The sequence below is a fragment of the Nansenia antarctica genome (assembly GCF_963989245.1).
Source record: "Nansenia antarctica genome assembly, chromosome: 7".
In the NCBI taxonomy this organism is placed as follows: domain Eukaryota; kingdom Metazoa; phylum Chordata; class Actinopteri; order Argentiniformes; family Microstomatidae; genus Nansenia; species Nansenia antarctica.
In genome coordinates this window covers 37142224-37164723 of record NC_137677.1, presented here as the reverse complement: position 1 = coordinate 37164723, position 22500 = coordinate 37142224, and the positions used below count along the sequence as shown (strand labels likewise).

The window sequence follows — 22500 nt, the reverse complement described above, 5'->3', positions numbered from 1 at the left end:
TATCTCTCTCTCCCTCCCTCTATCTCTCTCTCTCTCTCCCTCCCTCTCTCTTTCTCTCTCTCCCTCCCTCTATCTCTCTCTCCCTCCCTCTATCTCTCTCTCTCTCTCTCCCTCCCTCTCTCTTTCTCTCTCTCCCTCCCTCTATCTCTCTCTATCTCTCTCTCCCTCCCTCTATCTCTCTCTCTTTCTCTCTCTCTCCCTCCCTCTCTCTCTCCCTCTCTCTATCTCTCTTCCCCTTCCTCCGGAACCAGGGTTGGGGAACATCAAGCCATACGCAGTAAAATATCGGAAAATATGACATCAATGACAAACTGTATTCTGATTGTATCTTGTATGTTCTTGTGTATTGTACGCTCTCTGTGTGTTTCTTGGTGTGTTCTTTTTGCATCTTCTTACAGTACACTTTTAGGGTTAGGGTTAGGCTAGCTATTCTCTGGGATGTCTGTACTTTTTACCCAAATAAAAATCTATCAATCAATCAATCAATGAATCATTGCAAGAATAGGTGAGTCATGGCAACAACTGGATCAGACACACACACACACACACACACACACACACACACACACACACACACACACACACACACACACACACACACACACCCCTAGGGAATTTAAAGGCCTAAGTAAGTAAGTAAGTGTTGCAAGAGTAGGGTTTAGGTAACTCCAGCGGGCCTGACTAAATGCTGATTCTGGACCCACATCCTCCATCACCACCTAAATATCCCCATTAACCTGAGCTTCCTAATGACTGATCCATATCATCGTGTTAGCTTGTTAGCGTTAGCGTGACTAACGGCCAGCTGTCCGTTGGCAACGGGAGCCCTGCGCCAGCCTCATCGTTTCCTCGCACGCCGCCCCTCAGACACACACACACACACACACACACGCACACGCACACCCACACAAACACACACACACACACGCACACCCACACACACATGTACACACACAAACACACACGTACACACACACACACACATACACACACACACACACGTACACACACACACGTACACACACAAACACACACGCACACACACACTCACACACACACACACAACCACACACGTACACACACGTACACACAAACACACACGCACACACACACGAACACGCGCACACACACGTGTACACACACACACACACACAAACACACACACACACAAACACACGTACACACACACACACGTACACACACACACACACACACACACACACACGTACACACACACACACACACACACACACACACACGTACACACACACACTTCCTCTCTCCTCAGCCTTCCTCCCAACCTGCCCGACCTGCCCCCCCCTCTCATCAAGGATCACAGCAGGGACAAACCAACCTTTCCTGGGGTGTGTCAGTGGCCTAGCACGCTAAGGCGCATGCCATATCATCACGCTAACGCTAACATCTGAGGCCGTATTTCCCCTGTGTATTTACCTGCCCAGGGACTGCTGATATAATTTAGCCATTAGCTAATACAGCTAATTCATGGAGAGACTGCCAGTGTCCATTGGACCTTTTAAATAAACAAATACATAATTTAGGCGCATGCCATATCATCACAGTGTCCACGGTTTATTTCCGGGCTGTCGAAAAGTATAAGTACAAAAAAATGTATATATATGTTATGGTACATGTGGGAATACGGTACATGTGGGAAAACTAGGGTTAGGGTTAAGTGCTAGGGTGCTATGGTTAGGGTTAGGGTTAGGGTTAGGATTAGGGTTAGGGCTAGACATGCCAGCATGTACCAAGTCGACGTAGCACCTAACCCTAACCCTAGTTTTCCCACATGTACCGTATTCCCACATGTACCGTAACATGTATATAAAACATTCCTGCTATAAAAACGTATAAAACGTAACCAAAGTGTGCGGTGAGGCTCAGCCTTGACATCAACAACACAACACCTCTGTAAACATGTTGTTGACTGGTCCACGCATGCCATTAGATAGATAGATAGATAGACTTTATTTGTCATTGCTACAGTACAGGTACCAAACAACGAAATTTAGGAGGGGAGGCTCCCCTGGTGTTTAGGAAAGGAAAAAGAAACACATTTTAGAAAAAGCATAGATGCATAAAATCACAAGAAGGCTACATCCATGACATCATCGTGTGTTGCGTGCCGTTTAGATGCTAAGCTGCATGTCGTTTGGTACTCGCACTCTGCGATGACAATAAAAATCTAATCTAAGTTAATCATGTCGTTAAGTTACAAAATGGCTGACAGTTGCACAACAGCTTTATCGTCATGTGTGACTCAGAGACTTGTCACGAAGGTCGTGAAGGTTTTAGCTAAATGATATCCTGGCGCTGTGGCGTGCTAGCCAGCCGTATACATCCTGGACAAGATGTCCGCCAATTGGTGCAGGTAAAACACACGCCAGCACAAGAAAGTATGTGTTTCCCAAAATGTGTCATGTAACCCAAGCAATTGTATTATTGACATCAGAAAGAGTTCTCAGAATAAACGCAGGAAATTATGTTTTAGCCAGGTGTGTTAGCCTGGTTGTATGTGTTAGCCTAGCGGTTTGTTAATCTAGAGATTAGCTGTATATTAGCCTAGCGGTTAACTGTTTGTTAGCCTAGAGGTTAACTGTTTGTTAAACTAGCGGTTAGCTGTTTGTTAGCCTAGCGGTTAGCTGTTTGTTAGCCTAAAGGTTAGCTGTTTATTAGTCTAGAGCAGGGGTCTTCAACCTTTTTCAACCCAAGGACCCCTTGGATGAAAGACAAACAGAACAGGGACCCCCACATGTAATATATCTTTTTAAATGTCTCACATTTTAAAGCCTATAATAACTTTTATATTTACTTCATTCACCTTTTCTTTCACCGTATTAACCTATTTATATACTGGGTTATTAGCCTATATGTATTTATGATTGATAAAACGTTCATGCATAATTATGATTGGTTATTATTATTGTTGTTGTTGTTGTTGTTGTTGTTGTTGTTGTTGTTGTTGTTGATGAGGCTTATATTTTCTATTATTATTATTTTTCAACAATGAAACTTTTAGCTTCAGGAAGCCAGGTAGGCCTATGCCTACCTCAGTGAGATGACTGGCCCTGTTTGGTGGTACACAGCTTGTCTATTCTGGGGGAGATGGAGGTTGTCAGGCAGAGCATCATGTCATCCTCAGACTGCTGTCTGGAACGGTATTTGCTCTTCAGGTAGGTGAGGGAGGAGAATCCACTTTCACAAAGATAAGTTGTTGCAAAAGGCAAGAGGCTCATCGAGAACTGGGCAGCCAGCTCCGCGCGGTAGCAGAATCTCGTGGATAGCTGTGCGTAATTCAAAGACGCGCGCCAATACTGATCCACGGGAAAGCCATCTGATGGTAAAGGAGCGCGTTATAGCGGCGCATAGAGAAGCAAAGAGGCGGGTTTGTTATTATCAAACTAACTAAATTAGTAACGTTATGCTAGTTATTAATTAACGTTAATTTCGCAATGAAGACCGAACTGCAGCGTTTTAGCCAACACCTAGCTTGCTAGACAGGTGTGTTGTTGTTTTTTTCAGCTGACGTTATGTGAGACTCTAGAATCATGGGCATCATTTATTTTGTAAATAGTTTTTGTCAAAAGTTGCTTATTATTCCCTATTAATGCTCGTACATTACTCAATATCATTTTTGTTATATTTTTTAATTCTCACTGATTATTTTGGTGAAAAATGTCAATTATGATGACAAAAATTGGCGGACCCCCTGCAGTACCTCTGCGGACCCCCTAGGGGTCGCGGACCCCCGGTTGAAGACCACTGGTCTAGAGGTTAGCTGTTTGCTAGCCTAGTTAGGTGTAGTTTACTAGCCTGGTGCTAGCCTTGATAGAGTGTTAGCATCATAGCTGTTTTGCTGCCACAGCAGTGAGAACCTGGAGGCTGCGTGTTAGTGTTAGCCTAGCGGAGGGCTGAGGGCTGCCACATGTGTACAGAAGAGGGGGGGCGGGGAGCCACATGTGTACAGCGAAGGGGGGGGGGGGGAACATGTGGTCCGTCAGCTGGCTGCATGGCTGGCTATCCTCCTCAGGCTCCTACGCGCCCGTCGCTACGAGATCAATAAGGCCCAGCAGGCCGCCTCCTCCTCGGTCGGCACACTGGCACACAACTTTGATTTCCGACCATCAAAAGCCTCTAGTATTCCCTTTGAAAAGGAACATTTATGACCCTCCCAAGTTTCTTACATGAAAATGTTAAATATTTCACGCCCCTTTCATCTCAGGGCCTTTGTTACTACCCATGCTACACTTTTATTTTTATTTATTTCTTTTTTTTACTTTCTTTTACCCCCCCCCCCTTGCCATTCCCCCTTTCCCTTTCAGTGACACATGGGACTTCTTACGGGGGACACACAACGCTGTGTGTATGAGAAGCAAACCTAGGGTCAACTCAAAACAAGTTTTCCATGAGGTATATTAAGTGTTTTAGGTACGTGTTTTAATAAGTGTTTTAGGGTCTATTTAAGGTGTGCTAAATCTGGCAGGCCTGCACTAGGTAATGGGGACCAACCGATGGGTAATTGTGAGTGAGTCCCACACTCACTCCCGAAAACGTGTGACCGACCCCAGTGTAGCCTGGGAAGTTAAATCAAGCACACCTCCTCCCAGTAACACACAAAGAAACAACAATACTGTTGTTGATCCAGGGGGACCGAGGAGGACCAGAGCCTGGCCGGCCTGCCACTCCTGAGATCTCTCCTCTCCTCTCTCCTCATTGTCCCCCTGTCTGTCTCTGAGTCTCTGTCTGTCTCTCTCTGTGTCTCTGTCTCTCTCTGTGTCTCTCTCAGTCTGTCTCTCTCTATTTCTGTCTCTCTCTATTTCTCTCTCTCTCTCTCTCTCTCTCTCTCTCTGTGGACCAGGGCCTGGCCTGCCTGCCACTCCTGAGATCCCCTCTCTCTCCTCTCTCCTCATTGTCCCCCTGTTCAGGCAGCCGAGACCAGGGTGTTGTGTTACACATTAGCTTCCCCGAACACGCAGACACGCAGGCGTCAAAACGTGCCCCGAGAGGAGAGGGACCGAATCAGTGACCACCGTAAGAATGAAAACATCCCGGGGTGACAAGAGCATCAAAGAGTGAGCAGGGGGAGGAGGAGGTGGGGTTGGGGGGGTGGGGGGTAGAGGGGGTTGGGGGGGGAAGGAACTCAACTCAAGTGCTGATCCATTATTTCCGTGGAGGGGCGTCCATGGGAAATGTGCTGCTGACAGAACAGCCAACAGATGTGAGCCTGGCCGCCTGGTCTCTCTCTCTGTCTGTCTGTCAGTCTGTCTGTCTCAGTCTGTCTGTCTTTCTGTCTGTCTGTCTGTCTCTGTCTCTGTCTCTGTCTCTCTGTCTGTCTGTCTCTCTCTCTGTCTCTCTCTCTCTCTCTCTCTCTCTCTGTCTCACTCTCTCTTTCTCTGTCTGTCTCTGTCTCCCTCCCTCCCTCTCCCTCTCTCACTATGTGTCTCTGTCTCTCTCTATCTCTCTCCCTCTCCTCTCTCTCTCCCTCTTTCTCTCTCTCTCTCCCTCTCTCTCTCTCTCTCTCTCTGTGTGTCTGCCCGGCCGTGACGCCAGCTCCCTCTCATAGCAGACAGACAGTGTAACAGCAGCTTCACTCTCTTTGTTCGGTCGCTTCAGGAGTCGCCTGGGCAGCGATGCAGAAAAAGGGGAAAAAAAACAGAAAAGAAACCCCCCCCCACACACACCATCTCGAGGGCCGAGTCCGTTAAAAACATGGCCGACGTGGAGACCCGTGGCCGGAGATCTCCCAGAGCGGTGACATCTCGCGTCGCCTCTCTGCGTCGGTTGGTTCTCACAGGAGTCCTCCTTGGATAACTTAATCCATCAGGAATGTTTCTCCCCGCGCGGTGCGGAAGTGTGAGGCGTTTTTTACGAGGGTGCTGATTCCAGTGATCCGGTGATGAACTGTGTGGCTGACCCAGGCTCTGAACTGGGTGGGAGGGGGGGCGGGGGTTGGAGAACACACGCTTTAGCCTGGCGCCACTATCTCTAAACTATCTCCGACGCTTATCTCTGGAACCGTCCTCCCCATCTGAGAAACCTGTCAACACCCCCCCCCCCCCCCCAAAACAAAGACCGCAAACTTAATTCCCAAAACATAAGCGCAAGACAATTATCTCTGAACCCCCCCCCCCCAGCTAAATGGTATTTAAATCTCCCAGAGGAAAACAGGGAGATTATTATTTTTAAAACGAGAGAGATATCCGTTTACACGTGGAGCAACACAAACAGACGGCTGGCGAAGGAAGGAGCTGAGGAGTCCGTGTGAACCGCCAGGCCTTCCAGAGAGGCCTTCCAGAGAGGTCGTTAAAACGCTTCCCCGTGAGGTAATTAGCGGCGTTCCGGTCTTTGATCCTCCTGCACTGGACAGGTGCGCATCTCTGTAAACAATGACTGACCGCTGTTCATCTGTAAACACATTTACAACACCCCGTTAAGCACTGATTAAGAACAGCTAATTACATAGACGTCGGTCGGGGAGGGAAGACTCCAGGGTAGAGAGGTAAGACCATAGACTAGCATTACTACTGCCACATACTGCTCCATAGACTACCATTACTACTGCCACATACTGCTCCATAGACTAGCATTCAGTGGCGGCTGGCCGATAGAGGGCGCTGGGGCACCGCCCCCACCTTCACTTCCTAGTTCCCCACCTTCACTTCCTAGTTCCGATTTGTAAAAGTACAAAAAAAAAAAAAACATTGTTTATTCACAAAATGCGGCTATTCTGTCGGCGCCTATCAGCATTCATAAAAAATCCTCCAATACAATAAACATTTTATCTGTGTGTGTGTAAAATTCACTGTTAAAATACATAGGGGGAGGCGTCGGGGCGCCGGTCAATGCAAGTCTATGGCAGGCCGAATACTTTTCGCTTACACGTGAGCTGTAGCAGCGCTCCAATTGGCTGTCTCCTATTTCTAGGCCGGGGCGCAAAAATGTGCGTCCTGAATATCCGGTTGTTAAGTCTGACGTCAAACGTGACGTTTTGCAATTTCCGGCTTTTACAAAAAAAGAAAACAATGTGGTGGTCTGTAAACTGTGCAGAAATGAAATGGCCTATCACAGGAGTACATCTGCAATGAACGAGCACCTCAAGCGAAAGCATCCTGGAGCTCTTTGTGAAGACAGCCGCAAGATGATTTTTTATCCTGACACCTTATCCTGAGGTGATTTTGAAAATGTAAGGATACTGGGTGGTAGAACGCACATATCTAGGAAAGCCATGAAAGGAGGGTCCTGCAATTTGACCGAGTGCAAAGATAAAACATTTATTTTATTTATTTACCACCGTAAGTCAGCGTTGTATTTCTGTTCACTTTTCCGGCCGTGTATGAGTGAAAAATGGATAGCTACTAGCTAATGTTACACAAGCAATGTAGCTCACCACAGTTTGTATGTCTTGTCTTCTGGTGTTAGTAATAATATAAATTTTTTTATCTATTGCCTCTAAAATCACCACGAACAGAACGGCGGAGGTACGGGTAAACGTGCGCGTGCACGCGAAAAAAAATCGTGCACGCGGAAAAAAAATTAAAAAAAGAGGAAAGAGGACCCCCCCGCCACTAATGTGAAAAATCCTGGAGGAAACACTGCTGTGCCCCACCCAAAATGTTTATCACCAGCCGCCACTGCTAGCATTACTACTGCCACATACTGCTCCATAGACTAGCATTACTACTGCCACATACTGCTCCATAGACTAGCATTACTACTGCCACTTACTGCTCCATAGACTAGCATTACTACTGCCGCATACTGCTCCATAGAGACCAGAGGCCAGAGTCACAGCCTCCATAGAGGCCAGAGTGATAGAGGCCAGTCATAGAGGACAGTTATAGAGGACAGTCATAGAGGACAGTCATAGAGGACAGTCAAAGAGGCCAGAGTCGTGCAAATGTCTTCGGAGTCCGACAACACGTCGGGAATAAAAGCAGCTAGATATTGATTCATAATTTAAAGGCTTTCAAGATGATTTATTCACGGGGGGGCAGCTTGACTTGGTTATGAGAGACTGAATCACGCTGCTCCACTTCAGCTGTAGGCAATCACTGCCCTGCCTCCTCCCTGACGTGCTCACATCCATAACACACACACACGCACATCTGCTAGAGAAAAGGCCAATTACAAAACAAATAATAATTGTTGTGTATATTTGTCATCAGCCCACCATTCATGCGGCCTCCGACGTATGGTCCCAACATGTTGTGGATGATGCACCCCGTCGTTCCAGGAAGTGAAGCTAAGCGTGATGTCAGGATATGTTGATGACACTTGTATCTTTTTAGGAAGCCTTTTTATAACTTGGGGGAGGGACTATGGATGAAAATAAGCCTTCTGGCTAAATCTGGCGTGTTTTAATAGTTAATGTTCATTAATATGCATTGTCCCTTGACAAATAATGATAAAACAAATAAAAACATTTAAAAAACTACATTTTACAAAATGTTATAGTAACATTCTCTCTTTAACTTTAATGAGTTAACACTAGAACAGCCGTGCGGGTTTTACCTACTATAAGAGCCGCCTCGGTCTTTACAATAGGAAGCTGCTATTTACACAAAACAACCTTTAATTGGCTAATTAGCCTGCCTCCTACACAGAAAAACTGCAAAATAGCTTTATATTAGCTTATCCTGAGGTGATTTTGAAAATGTAAGGATACTGGGTGGTAGAACGCACATATCTAGGAAAGCCATGAAAGGAGGGTCCTGCAATTTGACCGAGTGCAAAGATAAAACATTTATTTTACTCACAGGGTCAAATGACCCCACCCACGGCTGTTCTAGTGTTAAATGACCCCACCCACGGCTGTTCTAGTGTTTACTAGAGGGTAGGGTTGTCTCAGGGTTCCCATGGTTACAGTCCCAGGGTTCCATGGTTACCTTGGTGATGTCCTGGTCGTCGACCCGGATGCAGCCTCCCTGGACGTCATAGAAACGGAACAGCAGGCGGAGGATGGTGCTCTTACCTGACCCAGACTGGCCCACCTACACACACACACACACACACACACACACACACACACACAGGAAAACACAACAGCAGAGGTCTCAAGTCAAGAACCACACAAACACAGGAACACACAAACACACACACACACAAACATACACACACACACACACACACAGGCCACACATGCGCACACACACACACACACACACACACTCACACACACACTCACACACACACACACACACACACACACAGGAACACACACAGTGCTGAATGCCAGCAGCATGATGGTGGCCAAATTGACAAAAATGTATCTTGATTCAGAATAATTTCAGTACATTAGTATGTTGTTAGTGTGTTGTTAGTATGTAGTTAGTATGTTGTTAGTAGGTTGTTAGTATGTAGTTAGTATGTTGTTAGTATGTAGTTAGTATGTTGTTAGTGTGTTGTTAGTATGTTGTTAGTATCTAGTTAGTATGTTGTTAGTATGTTGTTAGTAGGTTGTTAGTGTGTTGTTAGTATGTAGTTAGTATGTTGTTAGTATGTAGTTAGTATGTTGTTAGTGTGTTGTTAGTATGTAGTTAGTATGTTGTTAGTGTGTTGTTAGTATGTTGTTAGTATGTAGTTAGTAGGTTGTTAGTATGTAGTTAGTATGTTGTTAGTATGTAGTTAGTATGTTGTTAGTATGTTGTTAGTATGTTGTTAGTATGTAGTTAGTAGGTTGTTAGTATGTAGTTAGTATGTTGTCAGTATGTAGTTAGTATGTAGTTAGTAGGTTGTTAGTATGTAGTTAGTATGTTGTTAGTGTGTTGTTAGTATGTAGTTAGTATGTTGTTAGTATGTTGTTAGTATGTAGTTAGTATGTTGTTAGTATGTAGTTAGTATGTTGTTAGTATGTTGTTAGTATGTTGTTAGTATGTAGTTAGTAGGTTGTTAGTATATAGTTAGTATGTTGTTAGTATGTTGTTAGTGTGTTGTTAGTATGTTGTTAGTATGTAGTTAGTAGGTTGTTAGCATGTAGTTAGTATGTTGTTAGTATGGTGTTAGTATGTTGTTAGTATGTTGTTAGTATGTAGTTTGTAGGTTGTTAGTATGTAGTTAGTACGTAGTTAGTAGGTTGTTAGTATGTTGTTAGTATGTTGTTAGTATGTTGTTAGTATGTAGTTTGTAGGTTGTTAGTATGTAGTTAGTATGTAGTTAGTATGTAGTTAGTATGTAGTTAGTATGTAGTTAGTATGTTGTTAGTGTGTTGTTAGTATGTAGTTAGTATGTTATTGGTATGTTGTTAGTGTGTTGTTAGTATGTTGTTAGTATGTAGTTAGTATGTAGTTAGTATGTTGTTAGTATGTAGTTAGTATGTAGTTAGTATGTTGTTAGTAGGTTGTTAGTATGTAGTTAGTATGTAGTTAGTATGTTGTTAGTATGTTGTTAGTATGTTGTTAGTATGTAGTTAGTATGTAGTTAGTATGTTGTTAGTATGTAGTTAGTAGGTTGTTAGTATGTAGTTAGTATGCTGTTAGTATGTTGTTCGTATGTTGTTAGTATGTTGTTAGTATGTAGTTAGTATGTTATTCAGATTCAGATTCAGATAACGTTTATTGCCACTATGCATTACACATATAGGAATTTGCTTCGTCACCACAGCAAGTGCGTTAATACTTTTTTCACATGTCAAAAAACAGGACAACACAACAACAACACAGGACAGACAACAGTGCATTGGATAGTGCGGTATAAAGTATAAAGTATAAAGTGGCGGGCCTTCAGTGCCTTAGGCAGCCGCAACCTTCTTCCAGAGGGAAGCAGGGTGAGGAGGCCGTGGCCGGGGTGGAAGGGGTCTGCCATGATCTTCCTTGCCCTCCTCAGAGCCCTGGTGTCATGCAGGGAGTTGAGGGAGGGCAAGGGACAGCCGATCACCCTCTCTGCTGAACGTAGCACCCGCTGCAACTTGGCCTTGTCCTTGGTCGTTGCAGCAGGGAACCAGGTGATGATGGAGTGGGTGAGGATGGACTCTATGATGGCCGTGTAGAACTGGACCATCATGGACCTCGGCAGCCTGAGTTTCCTCAGCTGCCGGAGGAAGAACATCCTCTTCTGGGCCTTCTTTGTGAGGGCCTCGGTGTTCTGCTCCCACTTTAGGTCCCGGGAGATGGTCATGCCTAGAAAGCGGCATGACTCCACGGAGGCCACCGGGGTACCTCCCAGCGTGATGGGAGGGGGCAGGGCTGCTTTCCTTCGGAAGTCCACCACCATCTCCACTGTTTTCAGAGCATTTAGCTCCAGATTGTTTAAACTGCACCAGCTCTGCAGCCCCTCGATCTCACCCCTGTAGGCAGATTCGTCCCCCCCGGAGATGAGGCCCACCAGGGTGGTGTCGTCTGCAAACTTCAGGAGCTTGACCGAGGGGTGGCGGGAGACACAGCTGTTGGTGTAAAGGGAGAATAGTGCTGGAGACAGGACGCAGCCCTGCGGGGAGCCCGTGCTGGTGGACCTGGAGCTGGAAATGCTCTTCCCCAGCTTCACCCGCTGAGACCTGTCAGTCAGGAAGTCCGTGATCCACCTGCAGGTGGAGACCGGCACCTGCAGCAGGGATAGCTGGTGCTCCAGGATGTGTGGGAGTATCGTGTTGAAGGCCGAGCTGAAGTCCACGAACAGGATCCTGGCGTAGTTGCCTGCAGTGTCTAGGTGTTCTAGTACGTATGTTGTTAGTGTGTTGTTAGTGTGTTGTTAGTATGTTGTTAGTATGTAGTTAGTAGGTTGTTAATATGTAGTAAGTATGTAGTTAGTATGTTGTTAGCATGTTGTTAGCATGTTGAGCTCATATGGGGATCTCCTCATAAACAGAAACCTGTCTACTCAGTGTTGAACGCACATACACACACACACACGCCACACACACATACATACACACACACACACACACACACAAACACACACACACAAACACACACACACGCCACATACACACACACACACACACACACAAACACACGCCACACACACACGCCACACACCCACACCCACAAACAGACGCACACACCACACACACACCACATACACACACACTCACACACACACACACACAATCACACACACACACACACACACACACACACATAAACATCCTCAGTGTTGAACGTACCAGCGCCACGGTCTGGCCAGGCAGCACAGAGAAGGACACGTCCCTGAGGATCTCGTTCCTGTGGACAGACACACAGAGACAGTTAGACAGACACACAGACAGACAGTTGGACAGACACACAGACAGACAGTTGGACAGACACACAGAGAGACAGTTAGACAGACACACAGAGAGACAGTTAGACAGACACACAGAGAGACAGTTAGACAGACACACAGACAGACACACACACAGAGAGACAGTTAGACAGACACACAGAGAGACAGTTAGACAGACACACAGACCGACAGTTAGACAGACACACAGACAGACAGTTAGACACACACACAGAGAGACAGTTAGACAGACACACACACAGAGAGACAGTTAGACAGACACACAGAGAGACAGTTAGACAGACACACAGACAGACAGTTAGACAGACACGCAGAAAGACAATTAGACAGACACACAGACAGACAGTTAGACAGACACACAGACAGACAGTTAGACAGACACACAGACAGACAGTTAGACAGACACGCAGAGAGACAGTTAGACAGACACGCAGAGAGACAGTTAGACAGACACACAGAGAGACAGTTGGACAGACACACAGAGAGACAGTTAGACAGACACACAGAGAGACAGTTAGACAGACACACAGCGAGACAGTTGGACAGACAAACAGACAGACAGTTAGACAGACATGCAGAGAGACAGTTAGACAGACACACAGAGAGACAGTTGGACAGACACACAGCGAGACAGTTGGACAGACACACAGAGAGACCGTTAGACAGACACGCAGAGAGACAGTTAGACAGACACACAGAAAGACAGTTAGACAGACACACAGAGAGACAGTTAGACAGACATACAGAGAGACAGCTGGACAGACACACAGAGGGACAGTTAGACAGACACACAGAGAGACAGTTAGACAGACACACAGAGAGACAGTTGGACAGACACACAGAGAGACAGTTAGACAGACACACAGAGAGACAGTTAGACAGACACACAGAGAGACAGTTAGACAGACACACAGAGAGACAGTTAGACAGACACACAGAGAGACAGTTGGACAGACACACAGAGAGACAGTTAGACAGACACTCAGATAGACAGTTAGACAGACACAGAGAGACAGTTAGACAGACACACAGAGAGACAGTTAGACAGACACGCAGAGAGACAGTTAGACAGACACACAGACAGACAGTTAGACAGGCACGCAGAGAGACAGTTAGACAGACACACAGAGAGACAGTTAGACAGACACACAGAGAGACAGTTGGACAGACACACAGAGAGAATAGTGTGGATTTTCTTCTTCTAGCACGACGACTGCCAATGGCCCCTTAGCCTGAGCTAGATTACTCTTCCTGCTACAACTGGTGGAATGATGATTCACTTGCTTAGTCAAATGTATCGATTGTAAGTGGCTTTGGAATAAGACGTCTGCTAAATGCCAAAAATGTAATGTAAATGTATGTTTGTGGCATGTGTGTGTGTGTGTGTGTGTGTGTGTGTGTGGGTGTGTGTGTGTGGCGTGTGTGTGTGTGTGTGTGTGGCATGTGTGCGAGACAGGGGGTGAGACAGGGGGTGAGACGGGGGGGAGAGACAGGGGGGTGAGACAGAGGGTGAGACAGGGGGGTGAGACAGGGGGGAGAGACAAGCGGTAAGACAGGGGGTGAGACAGGGGGAGAGACAGGAGGTGAGACAGGGGGTGAGACAGGGGGGAGAGACAGGGGGTGAGACAGGGGGGTGAGACAGGGGGGTGAGACAGGGGGTGAGACAGGGGGTGAGACAGGGGGGTGAGACAGGGGGTGAGACAGGGGGGTGAGACAGGGGGTGAGACAGGGGGTGAGACAGGGGGGTGAGACAGTGGGGTGAGACAGGGGGTGAGACAGGGGGTGAGACAGGGGGGTGAGACAGGGGGGTGAGACAGGGGGGTGAGACAGGGGGGAGAGACAAGCGGTAAGACAGGGGGTGAGACAGGGGGTGAGACAGGGGGTGAGACAGGGGGGAGAGACAGGAGGTGAGACAGGGGGTGAGACAGGGGGTGAGACAGGGGGGAGAGACAGGAGGTGAGACAGGGGGTGAGACAGGGGGGAGAGACAGGGGGTGAGACAGGGGGGTGATACAGGGGGTGATACAGGGGGTGAGACAGGGGGGTGAGACATGGGGGAGAGACAGGGGGGTAAGACAGGGGGTGAGACAGGGGGGTGAGACAGGGGGAGAGACAGGGGGAGAGACAGGGGGTGAGACAGGGGGTGAGACAGGGGGAGAGACAGGGGGGTGAGACAGGGGGTGAGACAGGGGGTGAGACAGGGGGGTGAGACAGGGGATGAGACAGGGGGGTGAGACGTACCCTTCAGTGTAGCTGAAGTAGACGCTGTCAAACTCCACCTTCCCTGCCGTCAGTACCAGCTCCGGGGCGGTGAGGTCATCCTTCACCTGGACAGGAAAGAGAGGGGTGAGACAGGGGTGAGACAGGGGTGAGATAGAGAGTGAGATATGGGGTGAGACAGGGAGTGAGATAGGGGTGAGACAGGGGGTGAGACAGGGGTGAGGCAGGGGTGAGATAGAGAGTGAGACATGGGTGGTATAGAGAGTGAGACAGGGGTGAGATAGAGAGTGAGACAGGGAGTGAGACAGAGAGTGAGACAGGGAGTGAGACATGGGGTGAGATAGAGAGTGAGACATGGGGTGAGACCAGCATGGTGTGAGAAAGGGGGTTAGGCCGGGGTGAGACAGGGAGTGAGACAGGAGTGTGTGTGTGTGTCTGTGTCTGTGTGTGCAAGTGTTGTGTGAGTGTGTGTGTGTGTGTGTGTGTGAGTGTGTGTGAGTGTGTGTCTGTGTGTGTGCAAGTGTGTGTGTGTGTGTGCAAGTGTGTGTGTGTGAGTGTGTGAGTGTTCTCTCTGCTCCAGACACACTGGATACCAGACGTAGCGAACTCTAACGCGTCACGCATATTAACCAGCACCTTGGAGTCACCGGCAATAGTTTCCCCGGAGTACAAGACCCTCGCCTACCCCCTCCACCCCCGCTTCCCCCCCCCCCCTACCCTACCCCTCCCCCCCTCCCCCCGAACGCTTACAGCTTCCCAAGACAAATAAAAAAAACTGAAATCTCAACATCAAATAATGCCTTTGTTTGTATTCATTTGGCTATTAACATATCAAGGGGATCTGAGGGGCTTTGACTGCCGAGGCTGTAGCTGGGGGGGGGTGGGTTGACTGGGGCTGGGGGGGGGGCTCTGGGGCTGGGGGGCGGGGGGGGGAGGGCTCTGGGTCTGTGTCGGGGGGGGCTCTGGGTTTGGGTCTGTGGGGGGGGCTCTGGGTCTGGGGGGGGGGGGCTCGAGAGCTTTCCCCCAGAGAGACACACACAGACGCACAAACACACACACACACACACACACACACACACAGACACACACAAACACACGCACACAGACATACAGACACACAGACACACAGACACAGACACACAGACACACAGACACACACAAACGCACACAGACACACAGACACAGACACACAGACACACAGACACAGACACAGACACAGACACGCACAAACCCACACAACTAACTTTGGACCCGACATGGCCTCAAATAGCCAATCAAATGTCTCATCACTGACATCAGAAGTGATTGTTTTTCCTACTGAAACAACAACAACAAACAACGAAAATCCATGCTCTCTCTCTCCTCTCCTCCCTCTCTCCTCCCTCTCCTCCTTCTCTCCTCTCCTCTCCTCCCTCTCTTTTCCTTTCTCTCTCTCCTCATCCTGTGATGTGTTGACTGAACACTCCTCCTCTCTGTCCTTCCTCTCCTCTCCTCTCTCCTCCTCTCCTCTCCTCTCCCCTCCTCTCCTCTCCCCTCCTCTCCTCTCCTCTCTCCTCCTCTCCTCTCCTCTCCTCTCCACCCCCTCTCCTCTCCTCTCCTCCCCCTCTCCTCTCCTCTCCTCTCCTCTCCTCTCCTCCCCTCTCCTCTCCTCTCCTCTCCTCTCCACCCCCTCTCCACTCCTCTCCTCTCACCCCCACTCCTCTCCTCCCCACCACCAGACAGCAGCCCCAGAGACTCACCTCCCTCTCCTCTCCTCTCCTCTCCTCTCCTCTCCTCTGTTCCTCTCCTCTCCCCTCCTCTCCTCTCCTCTCCTCTGTTCCTCTCCTCTCCTCTCCTCTCCTCTGTTCCTCTCCTCTGTTCCTCTCCTCTCCTCTCCTCTGTTCCTCTCCTCTCCTCTCCTCTCCTCTCCTCTCCTCTGTTCCTCTCCTCTCCTCTCCTCTCCTCTCCTCTCCTCTGTTCCTCTCCTCTCCCCTCCTCTGTTCCTCTCCTCTCCCCTCCTCTCCTCTCCTCTCCTCTCCTCTCCCCTCCTCTCCTCTCCCCTCCTCTCCTCTCCTCTCCTCTCCTCCCCCTCTCCTCTCCTCTTCTCTTCTTCCCCTCTCCTCTCCTCTCCTCTCCTCTCCTCTCCTCTCCTCTCTTCCTCTCCTCTCCTCTCCTCTCCTCTCCTCTCCTCTCCTCTCCTCTCCTCTCCTCTCCTCTCCCCTCCTCTCCTCTCCTCTCCTCTCCTCTCCTCTCCTCTCCCCTCCTCTCCTCTCCTCTCCTCTCCTCCCCCCCCCCGGGTCCCAGAGACTCACCTCCAGCTCCTCTGTCAGCAGTTTGAACATGTTCTCCATGTCTATGAAGGCTCCCTGGATCAGCCTGTGGGGGGAGGAGCCTGTCAGACGTGTCTACGCTCACCTGTGTGTGTGTGTGTGTGTGTGTGTGTGTGTGTGTGTGTGTGTGTGGGGGGGGTAGGGGTGTGTGTGTGTGTGTGTATGTGCGTGTGTGGGAGGGGGAGTGTGTGTGTGTGTGTGTGTGTGTGTGAGACACAACTCCTGTCCCTCTCAAAGGGTCCCCTGGTCACCCATTCAGTGCCAAGAGTGACTTCATTCACCAATAAATAAATAAATGATGATGCGTCATTTTGTAGCCAATCAGAATACTGTTGCTATGTAAACACCACGTAGAACACTTGGTTCTCTAGGTGATATTGTTTGGGACGAAGTTAACTAGAACAGCCATGGGTGGGGTCATTTTGGGTCACCATGTGAGTAAAAGATATATCTTTGCACACGATCAAATTTCAGGACCCTCCTTTCGTGACTTTTCTTAGATATGTGCGTTCTACCACCCAGTATCCTTACATTTTCAAAATCACATCAGGATAAAGCTAGTATAAAGCTATTTTGCAGTTTTTCTGTGTAGGAGGCAGGCTAATTTACAAGACGTGCCAACTAGTGGTCTTTGTGTGTAAGTAGCAGCTTCCCATTGTAAAGACTTTGTATATAATATAAATATATGGCATTTAGCTGACGCTTTTATCCAAAGCGACTTACATTGAGTGAACGCATACATTTTCAGTAAATATGGTCCCAACGGGAATCAAACCCACAATCTAAGCGTTGTTGGCTCTACCAACTGAGCCACAGAGGACCACAGAGGACTTTGCCACATTGGGCAGCTGTGGCTCAGGAGGTAGAGCCGCTGTCTAATGATCGCTAGGTCGGCAAATCGGCGGTTCAAGCCCCAGCTGGTCACATGTTGAAGTGTCCTTGGGCAAGACACTGAACCCCAAATTGCTCCCACTGATAGGGCTTACACACCGGCAGTTCCGAACGCCGGTTCGCGTTCGCGTACCGAAACCTCCGAACGTTGGCGCTGTCTGGCGAACGAGCCCGCGTTCATACCAGTGTATCGTTCGCCAGACATCGGAGGTTTCGGTACGCGAACGCGAACCGGCGTTCGGAACTGCCGGTGTGAAAGAGGCCTGTGCGGGCTGGCGCCTTGCATGGTAGCTTACCGCTATTGGTGTTTGAATGTGTGTGTGAATGGGTGAATGAGAGGCCGTTGTAAATAATAAGGCGCTGTATAAGTCAGTCCATTTACCATTTAAAGACTTTGGTCATTTGACCCCCGAGGCGGCTCTTATAGTAGGTAAAATAGACACGTCTGTTCTAGTGTTGAAGCAGGAGGTCTCACCTGTAGTAGGTTCCGAACCAGTTGAGAGGCGTGTAGAGCTGAATGATGTAGGTACCGAACAGGACATAGTCACCTACCTGAGGGAGGGAGGGAGGGAGGGAGGGAGGGAAGGAGGGAGGGAGGGAGGGAGGGAGGGAGAGAGGGAGGGAGGGAAAGAGGGAGAGGGGAGGGAAGGAGGGAGGGAGGGAAGTGGGGAAGGAGGGAAGGGAAGGAGGGAGAGAGAGAGGGAAGGAGGGAGGGGGGAGGGAGGGAGAGAGAGAGGGAAGGAGGTATGGGGGGAGGGAAGGAGGGAGGGAGGGAGGGAGGGAGGGAGGGAAGGAGGGAGGGAGGGAAGGAGGGAGGGAAGGAGGGAGAGAGGGAGGGAAGGAGGGAAGGAGGGAGAGAGGGAGGGAAGGAGGGAAGGAGGGAGAGAGGGAGGGAAGGAGGGAAGGAGGGAGAGAGGGAGAGAGGGAGGGAGAGAGGGAGGGAGAGAGGGAGGGAAGGAGGGAAGGAGGGAGAGAGGGAGGGAGGGAGAGAGGGAGGGAGAGAGGGAGGGAGAGAGGGCAGAGCCATGAACACAGAGGAACAGAAATGCATCACGATGAAGAAAAGTCACAGAGAAAGAAAAGTCAAGACACTTTTTCAAATTTCAATAAAAGATAAAAGAAAACGGGGATGAAGAAGAAGTGAAAGAGAGAGGAAGACGATCAAATATCAGAGGAAATCACGGCTCAGGGACGACCACAGAGATAAAGAGATAAGACATCAGACCATCCATATATTTATAAACCAGTCTAGTTTTGTTTGATGTGATATTTTTTCCAGTTAAAAAAAAAAAATTCTGTTCTTCCTGTAAAGCGCATTGTATTGCATATGTGTATGTTCAAATGATGCTCAAATCTGAATTGAAGGATTTGAAGGCAGGACATGAAATCAAATCAAAGTCTATTTTGTCATATACATGAAATGCTACTGCTGTTTGCACATACTGCCTTTGTACCATATTTTTGTACATTTGTACATGTCTCTAATTTATACATCTGTATACACCATACTGTACCTAGCTACCTTAACTGTACATATCTACCTTAACTGTACCTAGCTACCTTAACTGTACCTAGCTACCTTAACTGTACATAGCTACCATAAATGTACATAGCTACCTTAACTGTACCTAGCTACCATAACTGTACATAGCCACCATAAATGTACATAGCTATCTTAACTGTACAAGATAGGACAGATGGAGGATGTGACTGACAGGTGACAGGTGACCGGTGACAGGTAGGACAGGTGACAGATAGGACAGGTGACAGGTAGGACAGGTGACAGGTAGGACAGGAGACAGGTGACAGGTGACAGGTGACAGGTAGGACAGGTGACAGGTTGGACAGGTGACAGATAGGACAGGTGACAGATGACAGGTGACAGGTGACAGGTGACAGGTGACAGATAGGACAGGTGACAGGTAGGACAGGTGACAGATGACAGGTGACAGGTAGGACAGGTGACAGGTGACAGATGACAGGTGACAGATAGGACAGGTGACAGGTAGGACAGGTGACAGGTGACAGGTGACAGATAGGACAGGTGACAGGTAGGACAGGTGGCAGGTGACAGGTGACAGATAGGACAGGTGACAGGTAGGACAGGTGACAGGTGACAGGTAGGACAGGTGGCAGGTGGCAGGTGACAGGTGACAGATAGGACAGGTGACAGGTGGCAGGTTGGACAGGTGACAGGTAGGACAGGTTGGACAGGTGACAGGTGACAGGTAGGACAGGTTGGACAGGTGACAGATAGGACAGGTAGGACAGGAGACAGGTGACAGGTGACAGGTGACAGGTGACAGGTAGGACAGGTTGGACAGGTGACAGATAGGACAGGTGGCAGGTGACAGGTGACAGATAGGACAGGGGACAGGTGACAGATAGGACAGGTGACAGGTAGGACAGGTGACAGGTGACAGGTGGTACCTGGAAGTGATGCTGGGTGACCAGGAATGCGCAGAGCAGAGACCCGGCCAGCAGGCCCGAGCCAATGATCAGGTTCTGGGTCTGGTTCAGCAGAGCCAACGAGGCGTTGGTCTTCCACTCAGACACCTACATATATATATATATATATACAGTATATTACTTTATTATAGTACTGCAAGTCTCTTTAGATAAAAGCGTTTGCTAACTAGCACACTGCTAACTATCACACTGCTAACGAGCATACTGCTAACTAGCATACTGCGAACTAGCATACTGCGAACTAGCATACTGCGAACTAGCATACTGCTAACTAGCATACTGCTAACTAGCATACTGCTAACAAGCATACTGCTAACTAGCATGCTGCTAACTAGCATACTGCGAACTAGCATACTGCTAACTAGCATATTGCTAACTAGCATACTGCTAACTAGCATACTGCACACATTCTAGAACAGGACTTTGTGACAGACAGGTTCCTCTTACCTGATACCTCAGGATGGCCTCCTCAAAGCACTTCACCTCATAACCCTCAGCGTTGTAATATTTCACCTGCAAAGTAGAATTACAAAAATGTTTATTAAAAAATGTAATTAATTCTTATGTGTATTTTGAATGTTAAAAAAGTGTTAAAACGTGTTTAAAAAAGTGTTAAAAAGTGTTAAAAAGTGTTAAAAAGTGTTGGGTATCGGACAGGCGGGTCGTGGGTCAGTACCGTCTCAAAGTTGAGCAGCGAGTCGACCGCCTTGGACTTGGCGTTGTTGTCCTGGGTGTTCATGTCGCGGCGGTACTTGGTCCTCCACTCTGTGATGGCGATGGTGAACGCTGGGGGGGAGGAGGGGGACGACGACGACGACACACAACCCATCACATCCTGTCCTCTCACTATCCATCCATCTATCTATCCATCCATCCATCCTCCAACACAACCACCCATCCTCCCTCCCCCCCCCTCCCTCCCCCCCCACCACTCAACGAGGTAGAGCAGCATGCAGATGAAGACTCCTTCCCTCCCTCCCTCCCTCTCTCCCTCCCCCTCCCTCCCTCCCCCCTCCCTCCCCCTCCCTCCCTCCCTCCCCCCTCCCTCCCCCTCCCTCCCTCCCTCCCTCCCCCCTCCCTCCCTCCCCTCCCTTCCTCCCTCCCTCCCCCCCAGACTCACTGAGGTAGAGCAGCATGCAGATGAAGACTCCCTCCCTCCCCCTCCCTTCCTCCCTCCCTCCCTCCCTCCCTCCCTCCCTCCCTCCCTCCCACCCCCAGACTCACTGAGGTAGAGCAGCATGCAGATGAGGACTATGAGGCCGAACCAGACGCTGAAGTAGGACACGAAGTAGACGATGGCGATGATAATGTCAGCGATGGTGGGCAGGATGCTGAAGATGATGTAACTGTGAAGGAGAGGGGGGGGGGGTAAATATGATATAACTGTGAAGAAGAGGGGGGGGGGGGTAAATATGATATAACTGTGAAGGGGAGAGAGGGAAGGGTAAATATGATATAACTGTGAAGGAGGGGGAGGAGAAGAGAGGAGGGTACATATGATATAACTGAAGGAGTTCCCCCATAAGGCCTTCAGTGCGCCCCCCAGCGGAGTGCAGTACCAGACGGGGGCCCCTAGAGGGCGCAGTGAGCACCGACCTGAGCAGGCTGTTGATGGAGGCCGTGCCGCGGTCCACACTCCTCAGCACGTCCCCCGTGCGGCGGCCCAGGTGCCAGCGCAGAGACAGGCCGTGCAGGTGGCTGAACAGACGCACCTGAGAGAGAGAGACAGGTAGGTAGGTAGGTAGGTAGGTAGATAGGTAGGTAGGTAGGTAGGTAGGTAGATAGGTAGGTAGATAGGTAGATAGGTAGGTAGGTAGGTAGGTAGGTAGATAGGTAGGTAGATAGGTAGGTAGATAGATAGGTAGGTAGATAGGTAGGGAGATAGATAGGTAGGTAGGTAGATAGGTAGGTTGGTAGGTAGGTAGATAGGTACAGTAGGTAGATAGGTAGGTAGATAGGTAGGTAGATAGATAGGTAGGTAGATAGGTAGGTAGGTAGATAGGTAGGTAGATGGATAGGTAGATGGATAGGTAGGTGGATAGGTAGGTAGATAGATAGATCGATAGGTAGGTAGGTAGGTAGATAGGGGTAGGTAGGTAGATAGGTAGGTAGGTAGATAGGTAGGTAGGTAGGTAGGTAGATAGGTAGGTAGGTAGGTAGATAGGTAGGTAGGTAGGTAGGTAGATAGGTAGGTAGGTAGGTAGGTAGATAGGTAGGTAGATAGGTAGATAGGTAGGTAGATAGGTAGGTAGGTAGATAGGTAGGTAGGTAGGTAGGTAGGTAGATAGGTAGGTAGGTAGATAGGTAGGTAGGTAGATAGGTAGGGTATAGGTAGGTAGGTAGATAGGTAGGTAGGTGTCGATAGGTAGGTAGATAGGTAG

General features: G+C 48.8%; 1 protein-coding gene across 1 annotated transcript in view; it reads right to left on the bottom strand.

Annotated features, from left to right (window-relative positions):
- abcb6b (ATP binding cassette subfamily B member 6 (LAN blood group) b) overlaps nt 1-22500 on the bottom strand; it is a gene marked incomplete at both ends in the record, with an annotated part of 74479 nt that overhangs the window by 22156 nt on the left and 29823 nt on the right. The window contains 10 exons of the mRNA XM_080536714.1: nt 8904-9008; nt 12116-12173; nt 14472-14557; nt 16742-16805; nt 18126-18202; nt 20081-20206; nt 20567-20632; nt 20796-20905; nt 21344-21465; nt 21716-21831. Of these exons, the coding sequence (XP_080392840.1) occupies nt 8904-9008; nt 12116-12173; nt 14472-14557; nt 16742-16805; nt 18126-18202; nt 20081-20206; nt 20567-20632; nt 20796-20905; nt 21344-21465; nt 21716-21831 (930 nt within the window). The remainder of the gene's footprint in view (nt 1-8903; nt 9009-12115; nt 12174-14471; nt 14558-16741; nt 16806-18125; nt 18203-20080; nt 20207-20566; nt 20633-20795; nt 20906-21343; nt 21466-21715; nt 21832-22500) is intronic.